This window comes from Malaya genurostris, chromosome 3 (assembly GCF_030247185.1).
Source record: "Malaya genurostris strain Urasoe2022 chromosome 3, Malgen_1.1, whole genome shotgun sequence".
Taxonomy (NCBI): domain Eukaryota; kingdom Metazoa; phylum Arthropoda; class Insecta; order Diptera; family Culicidae; genus Malaya; species Malaya genurostris.
Window position 1 is genome coordinate 133,171,718 of NC_080572.1, and position 15,341 is coordinate 133,187,058.

Sequence of the window (15,341 nt, forward strand, 5' to 3'; positions counted from 1 at the left end):
AATTGTTCAACAAGTTTCTTGAGCAAAATATTGTTCCACCTGACTGGAGACAAGTGAAAGTTATCGCCATTCAAAAGCCGGGGAAACCAGCTTCCAATCACAACTCATATAGACCCATTGCGATGTTGTCCTGCATCAGAAAATTGTTCGAAAAAATTATTCTACGACGTCTCGACACTTGGGTCGAGACGAACGGTTTGTTGTCAGATACTCAGTTTGGCTTCCGTAGAAATAAAGGGACGAATGATTGCCTTGCATTACTTTCGTCTGACATCCAAATTGCCTTCGCTCAAAAGCAACAAATGGCATCTGTATTTTTAGACATTAAAGGAGCATTTGATTCAGTTTCCATTGATGTTCTTTCAGACAAGCTCCACCAACATGGACTCCCAGCGGTTATAAATAATTATTTGCACAACCTTTTGTCAGAGAAACGCATGCATTTTTCACATGGCGATTTGGCAACAATCAGAATTAGCTACATGGGTCTCCCGCAAGGCTCATGCCTCAGTCCGCTCCTCTATAATTTTTACGTGAATGACATTGACAGCTGTCTAGTAACCCCATGTACACTAAGACAATTGGCAGATGATGGCGTGGTTTCAGTTACTGGATCCAAAGCTATTGATCTGCAAAAACCATTGCAAGATACCTTAGATAAATTGTCCGTTTGGGCTGTTCATCTTGGTATCGAATTCTCTGCGGAGAAAACAGAGCTGGTCGTCTTTTCAAAAAAGCATGATCCCGCGCAACTTCAGCTTCATATGATGGGAAGAATAATCGAACAGGTTTTGACTTTCAAATACCTCGGGGTGTGGTTTGATTCCAAATGCACGTGGGGAGGACACATTAGGTATCTGATAACGAAATGCCAACAAAGAGTAAATTTTCTTCGAACAATAACAGGGTCTTGGTGGGGTGCTCATCCGCAAGATCTAATAAAATTGTATCAGACAACGATACTTTCAGTGATGGAATATGGATGCGTTTGTTTTCGTTCCGCTGCAAATTCTCATATTATCAAACTTGAGCGAATTCAGTACCGTTGTTTGCGAATTGCTTTAGGCTGCATGCATTCGACACATACAATGAGTCTTGAAGTTCTGGCGGGAGTTCTTCCATTAAAAGATCGATTTTGGGAGCTTTCATCACGCCTGCTAATAAGATGTGATGTGCTGAATCCCATGGTAATTAATAATTTCGAACGACTAGTCGAGCTTCGATCTCAAACAAAATTCATGACAGTATATTTTAACCATATGTCACAGGAAATCAACCCTTCAAGATATATTCCTATCCGTGTCAGCCTCCTAAATGTACCTGACTCAACTTTATTTTTCGACACATCCATGCAGCGCGAAGTGCGTGGAATCCCGGACCACCTACGCTCTATGGAAATCCCAAAAATATTTTCAAGTAAGTTCAGGCATATTAACTCTGAGAAAATGTTTTACACGGACGGATCGCGAATGGAAGAAGCGACAGGGTTTGGTATGTTCAACAATAATGTTTCGGCCTCATTCAAGCTTCAAGAACCTGCATCTGTTTATATAGCAGAGTTAGCAGCAGTTCATTATAGCTTGAATGTAATCGTCACATTATCTCCAAACCATTATTTCCTCTTCACAGATAGTCTGAGTGCAATTGAAGCCATTCGCTCAAACGCTGCTGGCAAAAATGAACCGTTTTTCTTGGGTAAAATAAAACAGTGTCTGAACGACATATTGAATAATAATTATCTAATCACAATAGTTTGGGTTCCGGCTCATTGCTCCATTCCAGGCAATGAAAGAGCCGATATTTTAGCCAAACGTGGTGCTATTGAGGGTGAAATTTATGAGAGACCGATTGCTTTCAACGAATTCTATAGCGCGTCTCGCCAAAGAACACTTGCCAGCTGGCAAGCTTCTTGGGATAAAGATGATCTGGGTCGGTGGATGCACTCAATTATTCCTAAAATATCGACAAAGGCATGGTTCAGGGGACTGGATGTGAGTAGAGATTTCATTCGTGTGATGTCCAGACTCATGTCCAATCACTACACGTTAGATGCACATCTCCTTCGAATTGGACTTTCCGAGACTAATCATTGTGCTTGCGGCGAAGGTTACCGCGATATTGACCATGTTGTTTGGACATGCGTGGAGTTTCGTGATGTCAGATCTCAACTAATAAATTCCTTGCGTACCCAAGGTAGACTATCCAATGTCCCAGTTCGCGACATTCTTGCTTGTCGTGACCTTCCATACATGAAACTTCTTTATCATTTCATTAAATCCATTGGAGTTCCAATTTAAATTTTATTTTATGTTAAACTGTTTTCTCTTCCATGAGTTCAACCAATAGCCAACTATAGGATATTGAATATAAGTGGTGAACCGATACAAACAATCCTGAAATAGTTATAAGATCATGTACAAAATAAATGTATTTTATTTAATGTAATTTAAAATAGCAACTCGCTTGATAAAAACAGTGTTTAGATTAACTAATGAGTACCAACATACTAATATGATATTCGAAATGTATTAGGTTTAAACTACTATGTATTGTGGATGCCACGGCGAAGAAAAACTTATGTATATTGCCTATGAAATAAACGTATTTATGAAAAAAAAAAAATAAAACAATCCGTATGCGGACTCACTCCTCCCATCGAAAATACGAACAAACCACTTTTACGTTCTAGACTAGATCTAGCTTCCACCCAGCAATCAGCTGTCACCGCAACAAACATATTCAAAATCCCGAGTCAACAATCCGTTAGTGGAGATCCACCTCGCAAACAAACATCTGCCGAACGAAGAAACGACGACGATTCCGATACCTCTTCGGCTTCAACAGCCAGCCGACGTTCCACACGTGTACCACCGAACAAGAAAAAATGCCAGGTTGTTGGCGACGCGTCGCCAGAACATATGTCTACTTAAAGATGGAACATACTAGCTATAACGTAGCCACAATCAATATTAACACAATAACAAGCACAACTAAAATAAATGCCCTACGCTCTTTCGTTCGTACTCTCGAATTAGACATCGTATTCCTACAAGAGATTGAAAACGAGCAACTGTCTCTGCCCGGCTTTAACGTGATTTTCAATGTAGACCACATGAAGAGAGGAACTGCAATAGCTCTAAAAGACCACATCCGTTTCTCAAACGTCGAGAGAAGTCTTGATGGCCGTCTGATCGCTCTCCAAATACAGAACACAACGCTTTGCAATGTTTACGCACCATCTGGATCAGCTGCAAGAGCCGAACGAGAAAGGTTCTTCAACAATACCATCGCCTACTACCTCAGACATAGAACGAAGCATCTAATCATGGCAGGCGACTTCAACTGTGTGATACGACAATGCGACGCTACAGGACAAAATATGAGCCCAGCTCTCCAAGCCACCGTCCAGCAATTGCAGTTACACGATGCATGGGTGAAACTGCACCCTCAAACCATGGGCCACACATACATTACACATAATTCTATGTCGAGGTTGGATCGCTTATACGTCGACACGGAACTTGTTCATCAGCTCAGAACGGCGGACACCCATGTGTGTTCGTTTACAAATCACAAAGCCTTAACAACTCGAATATGTCTTCCTCACCTAGGTCGTCCTCCCGGCCGCGGCTTTTGGTCCCTTCGTCCACATCTCCTGACAGACGAAAACATCGAAGATCTCAAGTTTCGTTGGCAGTATTGGACTCGCCAACGTAACAATTTTCGGTCGTGGATGTGTTGGTGGTTAAATTATGCTAAATCCAAAATCAAATCATTCTTTCGGTGGAAATCTAAATTGGCATTCGACAGTTTTCACCGGAAATACCAAGGACTATACTCCCAACTTCGTCTTGCGTACGATAATTACTACCGTGACGCTACAATGTTAACATCCATCAACCGTCTCAAAGGAGAAATGCTGAAATTACAACGCGAATTCACGCACATGTTTGTACATATAAACGAAACCTACATCGCCGGTGAACCTTTATCCACGTTTCAGCTAGGTGAGCGAAGACGAAAGCGAACAACCATCACGAAGCTACGGACCGAGAGAAACGAGTTACTCGATCACTCAGATGCTATCGAACAACACATGTTTGAGTACTACCGGGACCTATATGCCGAAAATGAACCAGAACGGGAACGGGACAACGATTTCACCTGCGACGGAGTAATACCCGAGGATGACGAAACGAATAACCAATGCATGGACGAAATAACGACAGCCGAAATCTTAGCAGCGATCAAAACAAGTGCACCAAGAAAGTCTCCAGGCTCCGACGGAATCCCGAGAGAATTTTATCTACGAGCATTCGACGTGATACATCGGGAAATCAACCTCGTGTTGAACGAGGCACTACACGCGAACTTCCCCTCCGGTTTCGTAGATAGTGTTTTCGTACTAGTGAAGAAGAAAGATGTTGGAGACACCGCTCACTCGTATAGACCTATCTCATTAATAAACTACGACTACAAACTCCTGTCTCGTATACTAAAGAGCAGACTAGAAAAATTGGTAAGTGCTCATCATATTTTGGGAGACATACAGAAGTGTTCCAATCCCGATCGAAACATTTTTCAAGCCACTCTCACTCTCAAGGATAGAATCGCTCAGTTGAATGCGCACAAACGCAAAGCAAAACTAATTTCTTTCGATCTAGACCATGCGTTCGATCGTGTTAATAGAAAATTTCTATTCGTGACCATGTGCTCCCTCGGCATAAATCCCGAATTGGTTGAGTTACTTTCCAGATTAGCCGAAAGAGCTTCGTCGCGATTACTGGTCAACGGACATTTATCGGCTCCCTTTCCTATACAACGCTCGGTAGCCCAAGGAAATCCTATCAGCAGTCTCTGTTTCGCTATATATCTAACCCCACTCCTGCAACAACTTAAGAATGTGTGCGGAAACGATTTGATAGTCGCCTATGCAGACGATATCAGTGTAATCGCTACCACGACCGACACGATTGAACAAATCCGCTGTATCTTCTATCGCTTTGGATGTGTGTCAGGGGCGAAGCTCAACCTACTGAAAACGGTAGCCATCAATGTTGGCTTCATTGATGAAAATCCTCTATGCGTGCAGTGGCTGCAGACAGCGGAAACAGTAAAAATTCTCGGAGTAACCTATACAAACTCGATCAGAGCAATGATCAGGTTAAACTGGGAGGCAACAGTGAAAAAATTCACCCAACTTGTATGGTTACATTCAAAGCGATCATTGACGTTGCTGCAAAAAGTTACCCTTATGAACACTTTCATCACATCTAGAATCTGGTATCTGCCATCGATCATACCTCCTTCAAGTGTCCACATAGCAAAGCTAACATCGACAATGGGTACGTTTCTGTGGCGTGGAATACCGGCACGGGTGCCAATGCAACAGTTAGCTCGAAACCTAGAAATGGGGGGCTTGAAATTGCAATTACCTGCACTAAAGTGCAAAGCATTACTGCTTCATCGTCACATCAAAGAAGTCGACTCTATGCCTTTCTACAAATCATTCTTGGATCAAGATATCCACAATCAGGCTGTTTCCCCAGCAGATTGCATCTGCCTCAAACTATTATGTCAGCAAATACCACTCTTACCTCAGTTACAGCAGTCTCCTTCTGCCAGCAGTATACATCGGTCCTACATAGATAACACGGATGAACCAAAAGTTGAACGCGACAATCCAAACGCAAAGTGGAGTCAAATTTGGTCGAACGTACATCGAGCTAAAAAACTATCATCTTCTCAAAAAAGCGACCTGTTTTTGATAGTAAACAGGAAAATAGACCACAGACGGTTATTGTTCATTCAACACCGGGCAGACGGAGAAAACTGTGAACATTGTAACAACGCGGTCGAAACATTAGAACATAAATTTTGTGAGTGTCCTAGGGTACGAGACGCATGGTTTCTATTGCAACGAAAACTTCTGTTACTACTGCACGGATGGCGAAGTCTGAATTTTGCGGATCTTATTCGACCTTCCCTAGATGGAATACAAAAAACAACGAAGGCAAACATCCTTAAGGTTTTCATTCGATATATAAATTACATAAATCAATGTACCACAGTTAATCAAAACGAATTAAAGTTCATTTTAGAAAATGATTTGTAAATAACACCATATTTTATAAATAAACTAATCATACAAAAAAAAAAAAAAAAATAATTATTATTATTTTATTATTATTATTATTATTATTATTATAATTATTATTATTATTATTATTATTATTATTATTATTATTATTATTATTATTATTATTATTATTATTATTATTATTATTATTATTATTATTATTATTATTATTATTATTATTATTATTATTATTATTATTATTATTATTATTATTATTATTATTATTATTATTATTATTATTATTATTATTGTTGTCATTATTATTGTTAATATTATTATTTATCTTATTATAACCATTTTCACAATAACAATAACTTCCCAAACCCACGAATTCAAACTGTGTTATGGACTGATTAAATTGTTGATGTACCTGTATCAATGATTCATCACCATTTGCCATTATATTGATAGCTGACAAGAGCATCCAACCCGCACTTGTTTCTTCATTTTCATCAATTTCTAGAAATTTGACAATATTTTTTGAAGCTGCCTCGGTACTTTGATTCGAACCACTGAAAGTATAAGCAAATTAAACAGAGATTATACATTATTTCAATAGATGTAGCCAATGTGATAAAGAGTTAATTATAGCTAACAACATTCTTAATATACGATCTGTTATATTGAGGGCTCAAATCAACAAACGAAAATGTTTACATACGGTGCGAGATTTAAGCTTTTAAGAATACATTGCAGCCAGAATTTGTTAGAAGATAATACAACAACGATTTTAACAAATGTAATGACTTTAAAAGTGTAAAGTTCTGTTTCTCGATGTTATGAATGATTATAGATATTTGAATTTTGACGTGAATACGCCTTGCTTTACCATGGGGCGCCTTTCCGAAATTCATTCTGTACAAGAACGGGAAGAACTTAATTGTGAATATATCTTCTTGTATTTAACACAGCATCATAATTTCTTCTCCATACCATCGGATATATGTTCAACAATTTATGATAAAATTTTCAGAGGTATGAACGAGCACTAAGGGTTATTTCCAAAACAAGTCGCGCAAAATTTCAAGCGTATGAATTGAACGAGTCATCGCTCAAAGTGTATCGTACAAACATACGTAATATTTTCAGTGATTGAGTGTATGTTGTTTAAAAGGGTGAATTTAGTCATTCAATTTATAACCAAAATGCTTTATTATTGATTGTTTCGGCTACAGCGATACAGTTAATACTTTTTGTCGTGAATACGTCTTACTTTACTATAGTACGCCTTTTCAAATTTTACCATGTACAAGAATGGGCAGAACTTTATCGCGATTATCTCTTGATGTACTTAACCTAACAACATAATTTTTTTCCAAGCTATAGGATATATGATCAGGAATTTGTGATTAAATTTTCAACAGCGTGAGGTAACCATAAGTAATAACCATGAAACAGTTTTCTCAAACTTATGGAAATAATAAGGAAAATTCATCACGCTTACTTGCCTTTTTCGTACCCGGATGACGGTTTAGAGGTAGGCAAGCACATATCAGTTCCGATTATCTAATGGACGAATAAAAAGGTAAACTTTGATTGAAAATCGTTCATCGTTTCTTCTGGTGCTTCAGACGGAATTGAATGTCGAGGTGAGATTCTCCCACCAAAATCAGAAAGAACAAACCAGACCGTGCTTTCATTTGGACTTCGATTGTCTGGTGCAGCAGTCGCCAGTAATGAGAGCACACCTTTAGCGTGGTACAAAACCTCAAATGCTCAGGTCGTTCTCTCATTTGGACTTCGGTCATCAGGAGGAGAAGTCAGGAATGAAAGCAGACCTTTTGCATGGTCCTTCGATTGCATCATCCTGCTGCTGGTCGTTTGAATTGGAGCAAAATACAATGAAAACTAAAAAACACGAGACAACATTATGCAGAATCAGCCCTTCTGATGACTCCAAATGTACTTTTGATAGTTTCTTTTGCTTGAAATATTCAAATCCAAAATTAAAATAATCGACATCAAAATTCTGTATGTTGTTATTAGAACCATAATCACTATACTGTATACGGCCAATTTTTTAACCAGTTGTAGTTTGTAGTAGAACTTTCTGCTTATCTGCTATATAAAATGCATAGCAATGACTCAGAATAGATTCGAACTGACATAAGGAACTATACTGATTATTTCGTTATATTTATTTGTATATAAGAATGTTTAAAGTAACTAATTTGTACTTTAGTTTAGGTGTATGGGTGTAGGCAATTAGAAGATCAGAAGACTAGAAAACTCTAAATCTAGCAGACTAGAAAACAGCAAGAAAATATAGCTAAAAGACTAGAAGGCTCCAAGGCTCGAAGACAAGAAGACTAACAGACAGGAAGAAATGATGATTAGAAGACTGAAATACTAGCGAACAAGAAGAAGAAGAATCATTTATAGTTGAATCTACTCAAAAATATTATTTAAGCCAAACGATTAACTGCTATAAATTATAGAATAAGATGTTGTTTTCATACATTTTTTTTTTGATAATTTCATTAACTATTTCGAGTTTGTTTAGATCAGTACATCATTTCTATTCAAATTTGGCTATTGGTTGAACTAATGGACGCAGTTGGAATCAGAACTAAGTCTTAAAGGGGTCAATTATTAAATTGAAACTCCAATTGACTTTATGCAATGATAAAGAAGTTTCATGTGTGGAAGGTTACGACAAGTAAGAATGTCACAAACTGAGTCATTGGATAGTCTACTTCGGGTACGCAAGGAATTTATTTGTTGAGACTTGACATAACGATACTCCACGCATGTCCGCACATTGTCCCGATAACCTTCGCAACAAGCACAATGATCAGTCTCGGAAAGTCCAATTCGAAGGAGATGTGCGTCTTACGTGTAGTGATTGGACGTGAGTTTGGACATTACAGGAATCAAATCCCTACTCACATTCAGCCCCCTGAACCATGCATTTGTAGATATTTTAGGAATAATTGAGTGCATCCACCGACCCAGATCATCTCTATCCCAAGAAGCTTGCCAGCTGGAAAACGAGATCTTTATTATATGTAACTAGCTGACACGTCGAACTTCGTCTCGCCCAAAAATTGGATCGAACTTATGTTTTCGGACATCAAGATTGTAAAACGACTAAGTGGTTAACGTTTCTCTCTATTATTTTTCTGAAAACTTAACCTACAATCAACGGAAATTGACACACATTTGATTTAGCCTGAAAAGAAATATCACAACAAATTAATGTGAAAATGTGAAATATTTCTGTTAAGCAAAAATCGTGCAAATGCACCAATTCTCATCTCTAATTGAAGAGTTTCTGTTCTAGAGTTGTTCATTTGGTAGATTAGGATACATTTACAATTTGTATTTAGCCCAAGTAACCAAACGTTCGTAAAAAAGATTTGGCTTAAGTAGCATACGAAGCATTCTGAGGAGTCTGTTTTAAAAAAAATGCTCATTCACTCGACGCAACAAAACAAACTTTGAAGCAGTTCCTAATACAGTTTTTAAACAGCGAGAAAGTATCTTCAGAACTTTTTCTGTGATACGCGTATTTTAGAGCTCTAACAAAATGAATATATTTCAGGTACTGTGGAACTTTTGGTTGCTTTGAGAGACGACGCTCAAGTTTTAATTTGGTATTGATCTTACCAATATGAAAAAAACTTTATAGAAATTGAAGTTTCAATACATTATTGTAATCATCTTGAACACTGATCTAATTATCACTTATTGTGTGCGCTTAGTGTAATCTAATTCATTCGAAAGCAAAATGCAAGAAAAATCTGTTAATTTGACCTTAGCGCTTCTACAGCACAATCTTTTCATTGATTCATTCAAAAAATTTCTGATTTGTTAAACTCGCGCTTACAATGGCCAATATTGTTCATCTGACTTCATCGCACACAATCCATTAACTGGTTAACGATATCAGAACTTTTTCTTTTGCCTACAGTGATCATACAGTCATATGCATTCTGCCATTAATTCATTAATGTCGTATTCGCTTGATTCTAAACCTATCCCAGTCTCCACCCCAACTTTTGTCAAACCGTTTGTTTTAAGTCAGGTTCGAACCTAGTTTCAACGTTGTTGAACTGAAAATCGAGTCAGTTTGGAACCTGGTTTTTATATCAGGTTTGCTCAAACCCACGTTGCTAAGTGTGGATCCAACACAGTTTCGTGAAAAGTGTCTGTTTGATGAAACTACCCAGGATCAGTTAGAACAGTCATATGCATTCCACCATGTCATTTTGCGAACAATGATTTTGATACCCAATTAATCACGTGGCTCGGAATGACGAACCACATGAATCAAATATGCATGTGAAAACTTGACATAAAACAACTCGTTGCGCGCCAAAAAGATTCTTTCAACGATCTAGTATTCCTTTCTTCGACGGCCAATCACTTAAGCAACTCGTTACGCGCCAAACATCAACTGTAGATCTAGCAATCATTGACGACTTTTTCAACGGAAAATTTCATTTTCCATACAAAATAACTTTATCAGGGTGGCAAGTGAATTGCCAATTTCAATTTCCCGGTTTTCCGGGTGCGCGAGACAAAAAATTCCCGGTTTTTAGAACAGGTTCAAATCGCCTATGTTCAGTATTTTTTTGAATATTGCTAGAAATCCCATATCCAAAGGAACATCGAGAGTTGAAAAATAAAGTATTTCTTGGGTATATCGATTTAGAAATATGAAATATTCAATAGGCCAAGTGCACATAACAATGGGAAAAAGTCGTTCTTGACTTTCTCATATAGATAAGTTATGCAATCACTGCGAAAACCGATTTTCGAACCAAGACCCGGAGAGCTAAATGTCAGTTAAACCATTCGAATCAGTTCGTAAAGATCAGAAATTTTGTATGTATGTATGTATGTAACGTTTTTGAGCGATCAATTTTCTCAGAAATGGCTGAATTGATTTTCTTGTGGTCCCATACGAATTTCATCCGGATCCGACTTCCGGTTATGAAAAGGGTGAACAGGTGAAGATCTGCAGAGTGAAAATATAAACTCTAATCTTGATTAGAAACTGTTTCTTCGGTTCGACAGACTCCTTGTATCGATTATATGATTTTGAGTGCTGTTTTGTTAATCACGCTCCCAGCATTCAATATAGCATTATCAACGAAATGCTGAGCCACAAGACATTCAAAACGTTTTTGTTTAAGTATGAGGATTTGCTTAATAGAAGATTTAAGAGTTAAGGCCATCGTCCAAGTACCATGTGCGCGGGTGGTTTTAGGAAATTTTCGATGGAAATTTTAAAAAATTTGACAAAACCAAAAACATACAGACTTTTGAAATACTTTTATCTATCTAGAGGGTGAAAATGGCTGGAAAATTCGGAGAATTTTCTGAGTCTTATAAATAATAGCTGATTTTCTGAGTCTTATAAATAGCTTTAAAATCCTTGGAACGACGTTTAAAACCGTCATCCACAATTTGTCCAAATATTCATCTTTAGAAGCAACCTCAATGTATTCCATTTTTTTCGTCTGTTGCTTTGCTACTAATGTTATTCGTATGTACTAGCTCTTCAAGATAAAAACTCAATCTGTTTGACTATTTCAAATTAATTCAAGGTAACAGTAGGATTAAAACAAGAAACATAGCTGGCCAGCGGATATGATAAAAGTGATAAGTTTTGCAATTCACGAAGGAATACAGTATTAACATTCTTGCAATTTTGTCTATAAAGCAGCACATTTCATTCAGACTTCATGCTCTATAATTCTCTTAAGTGCAGCTCAATAATTCTCTTAAGTGCAGCTTTTACCCCAAATTCGATTATTGTTATTGAAAGCCAAATAATTAAGAATTAAATTTAAAGCCTTATAATTAAAATTGAAATTGTTATTATCCGAACTATTCAGTCTTTTGTAAGACTACCACTAAATAAGTCTTGTTAAGGCTTTCTGCAAAATCAGTAGTTCTTAAGACTCTTAGGATTCAATCTAGAGATGGGTCAAACCGTTCATTACAAAGAATCATTCAAAACTTAATAGTTCTACCGAAAGAATTAGTTTTATTGAATTTTTGGTTATCAAAGATCACAAATGTGTGTAACTTCTACCAGATTCCTCAAACCAGCAAACATTCCGAAAAACGCAACTAACTTGTATACCTCATATAAGAATTCGATTTGTTTTCATTTCTATATAGAGAACTATCATTCTTAAATAAAGAATTAAAATTCACTCACTCTTCGAGGAACTGTTCGTGAACGGATAGCCCATCTCTAGTGTGTTCCAATACTATATTTGCCTAGTATAGTCTAAAAAAAGTATACCTAAGGTTAAAAATTAACAAGAAACCATTCTCCTCCTTATTCTATCTAACAACATATACGATATTCTTTCAAAATTGAATTTTAGCGAAACAGAACAAAATCCTAAAAAAATTCTTAAAATGGACTTCTGTCGCTCTGGAAAAACAACAACAATCTATGCCTCTAGTGACTGAGATGATCAAAGTTTGATTCTTCGTCGACATCAACACCCGCATGTGATTCCTACTATGAAATTCATAGGCAATGACAATATAAATTAAAAATTAAACATTCACATTGTGAGGTTTTTCTAAACCTTTGTAAGGTTTTTCACAAACTCTCAGAAACCAATTTCAACTCTCAAAGAAGGAAATCAAATCCAATCGATTGTGTACCATAAAACCTGTATGGGACACTTTTACTGAACTTCTCACTTAAACATAAAATGGAGTATTACCTTCAACTTCTCATTTGCTTGATCAGGAAAATCATGATTTACTACGATTAAGGCTAGTAAGTTTTTTCCCGGATTTACACTAAAATTCCCGACTTTTTCCCGATTTTTCCCGGTGAAATGAAATTCCCGACTTTTTCCGGGTTTTTCCGATTTTCCCGGTCACTTGCCACCCTGCTTTATGGATTTTTCCCACTTTTCCGGCAAGTTTTCCTAATTTTTTTGATGTACGAACCCGGTGAGGGTAAAAACTGATCAAACAAAAAAAAGCATCTCAATCTGTCCATCCGTTCTTACGTGATGCGATTACAAAGAATGATGTCTACATTTTTATATATATATATATATAGATTACAACTGGCTTGTAAGATCTTCATGAAAATATCTAATTTGTGATTTGCATATCATCTCAGTATATAAATCTAGTATGAAATTCAGAGTATGTGGCTTGCTGGTGTGTGTAGCTCAAGCTTTTTAAACCATTCAGAAGTTCAGTATGATGACACACATGCGAAATAAACATGTTTGGATTCAATGAACACTAGACCAAGTGGTACGATGAAAGTAAGTTTGTGTTTTTTGGCTTATCTGAAGTCTGTCTACTTCTCATTTATTTGATTCAAATAGTAGATCGACGAATGGACTGTATTTTATTTAAAGATATAATTAATGATATCTGTGTTGTTCATTCTGTCCATAAGCCAGAGGTGAGTTTACTGAGTGTGATACGTGTTATATTCGACTGATCACCTACACATCTATTTAATTCTTAATTTAATTTATCTTTTATTTCATGAATCAGGAATCAGAACTCATTGGCTCAGGTGGCACGTTCGCCTCGTTATTTGGATTTTTGTGCCTCGAGTTTCCAATGTATAGTCAGAGCTCTTACCAGATTGCTGTAATGATGGTTAGAAAGATGCAACAGACATTCGGACATTTTGAGATTCAAGACATGTAAAATGCTGTTGTCTGAGCACAAGTTTGAAAACTGCGCCAGTAGCTGGTATGTTTGAATGCAGCCCAAGAACGAATCTTGTGTTTCATCCGACTAGTTGACCGAGGTATATCTTTTTCAGGATCAACGAAATCATTTGTTGCACCCTAGCCATCTACTTAGTGTCGTTGTTTTGACTAAGTTGATCATCTTTTTCGTCTATTTCCGCGGACATTCACTGATATATCTATCTATCTTTTCACAATCTTCTTCAATGTCCATGTTTGCGTTCAAATCATCCTCCATATTTGAGATAAGCTTTTTTGAATCATTCACATTCCGGGTATAAAATACTCCACGTTTGCTTTGCACAACCAATTTCGCACCATCTCTAGCCACTACAGTAAATTTTCAGAACTAAATGTTGGATCCGTTTTGTACCGTTTTGATTGTGTTAAAACCGCGTTGTCTCCAACTACAATTTCTGATTCTTTTGCTTTGCTTTTGAAGTCTTACAGTAATTTTTGCTTACAAGTTTTGAGCAGGCATCTTTTTCCTTTATGTCTACACGGTCTAAAGCTGGTAATTTAGTCCATAAAGTTGGAAACGTTCCTCTGAAGCTCCAACCAACCAATAATTCGAACGACCTAACACTTAGCCGGGTAAGAAGCCTGAGTTTGTTGTGAACATGGATATAATTTTTCAGGGCGATCCTCCAATTAGTTCTATCCAGTTTTGAAGCCGTCAAAACTTTCTTAATGTCTGTTTGAGGACAAAAGGGTATGGATCAGCGGATTCTAATATCCTTATTTTCCAAAGTTTATATAAACATATCTCTTTGAAAGGGTGGGCCATTATCAGTTTGTATAATCAAGGGGAGCCCCAATTTTCAAAAGTCGTGAGTATATGTCTACGACAACAACAAATTCACCAGACCCAAATTTCTTATCCGTAAAGAAATCACTTTGAAGTATCTCCCAAGGTCCATTGGGTAGCTCTCTATTTGACAATGGAAGTGAAGGATTCTTTTCGGATAGCAACAAACACGTTTTACAATGTTTAATGTATGTTTCAATAGCTACGCTCATTCCATTCTTTTAGTTGATCCAATACCAAGATGTCCTTGATGGGCAGACTGAATAGCCATAGTTTTTAAAGTAACCGGAAGTATTACTTTCTCTCCTTTGAAAATTAATCTCTCAAAGACACGAAGTTCTTTAGACATAGATTCATATCTGCGATGACAACCTGTTTTTATAGCAATTCTTACTTCTGACAGCTTCTCATCGCTCTCTGAATGGCTCATAATTTCAATCCAGGTTATTTCTATGCCACCAGAATCAATAAGGTACAGTAAATGTAAATGATTCTGCTCTAGATATTGCACATTTTCCTATACGATGCAGTCTCCCAAAAATGAATTCGTTAGATTCAGCATCTGTTCTTACAGTGAAAATATGTTTATAAGGTATACAGAGGAATGCTCAATACCATAGCCAGTGCTTCTCTTTATGTTTGGGGGTATTTCTGCTCCGTAATTGTTGAGGCTTTTGAGGCACACGCAATAGCT

General features: G+C 37.1%; 1 protein-coding gene across 5 annotated transcripts in view; it reads right to left on the reverse strand.

The window, feature by feature from the left end:
* LOC131436301 (WD repeat and FYVE domain-containing protein 3) overlaps positions 1–15,341 on the reverse strand; it is a 1,204,110-nt gene that overhangs the window by 1,088,619 nt on the left and 100,150 nt on the right. For all 5 annotated transcript variants that reach the window (XM_058604951.1, XM_058604953.1, XM_058604954.1 and 2 more), the window contains exon 2: positions 6,510–6,651. In XM_058604951.1, coding sequence (XP_058460934.1) covers positions 6,510–6,651 — 142 coding nt within the window. The remainder of the gene's footprint in view (positions 1–6,509; positions 6,652–15,341) is intronic.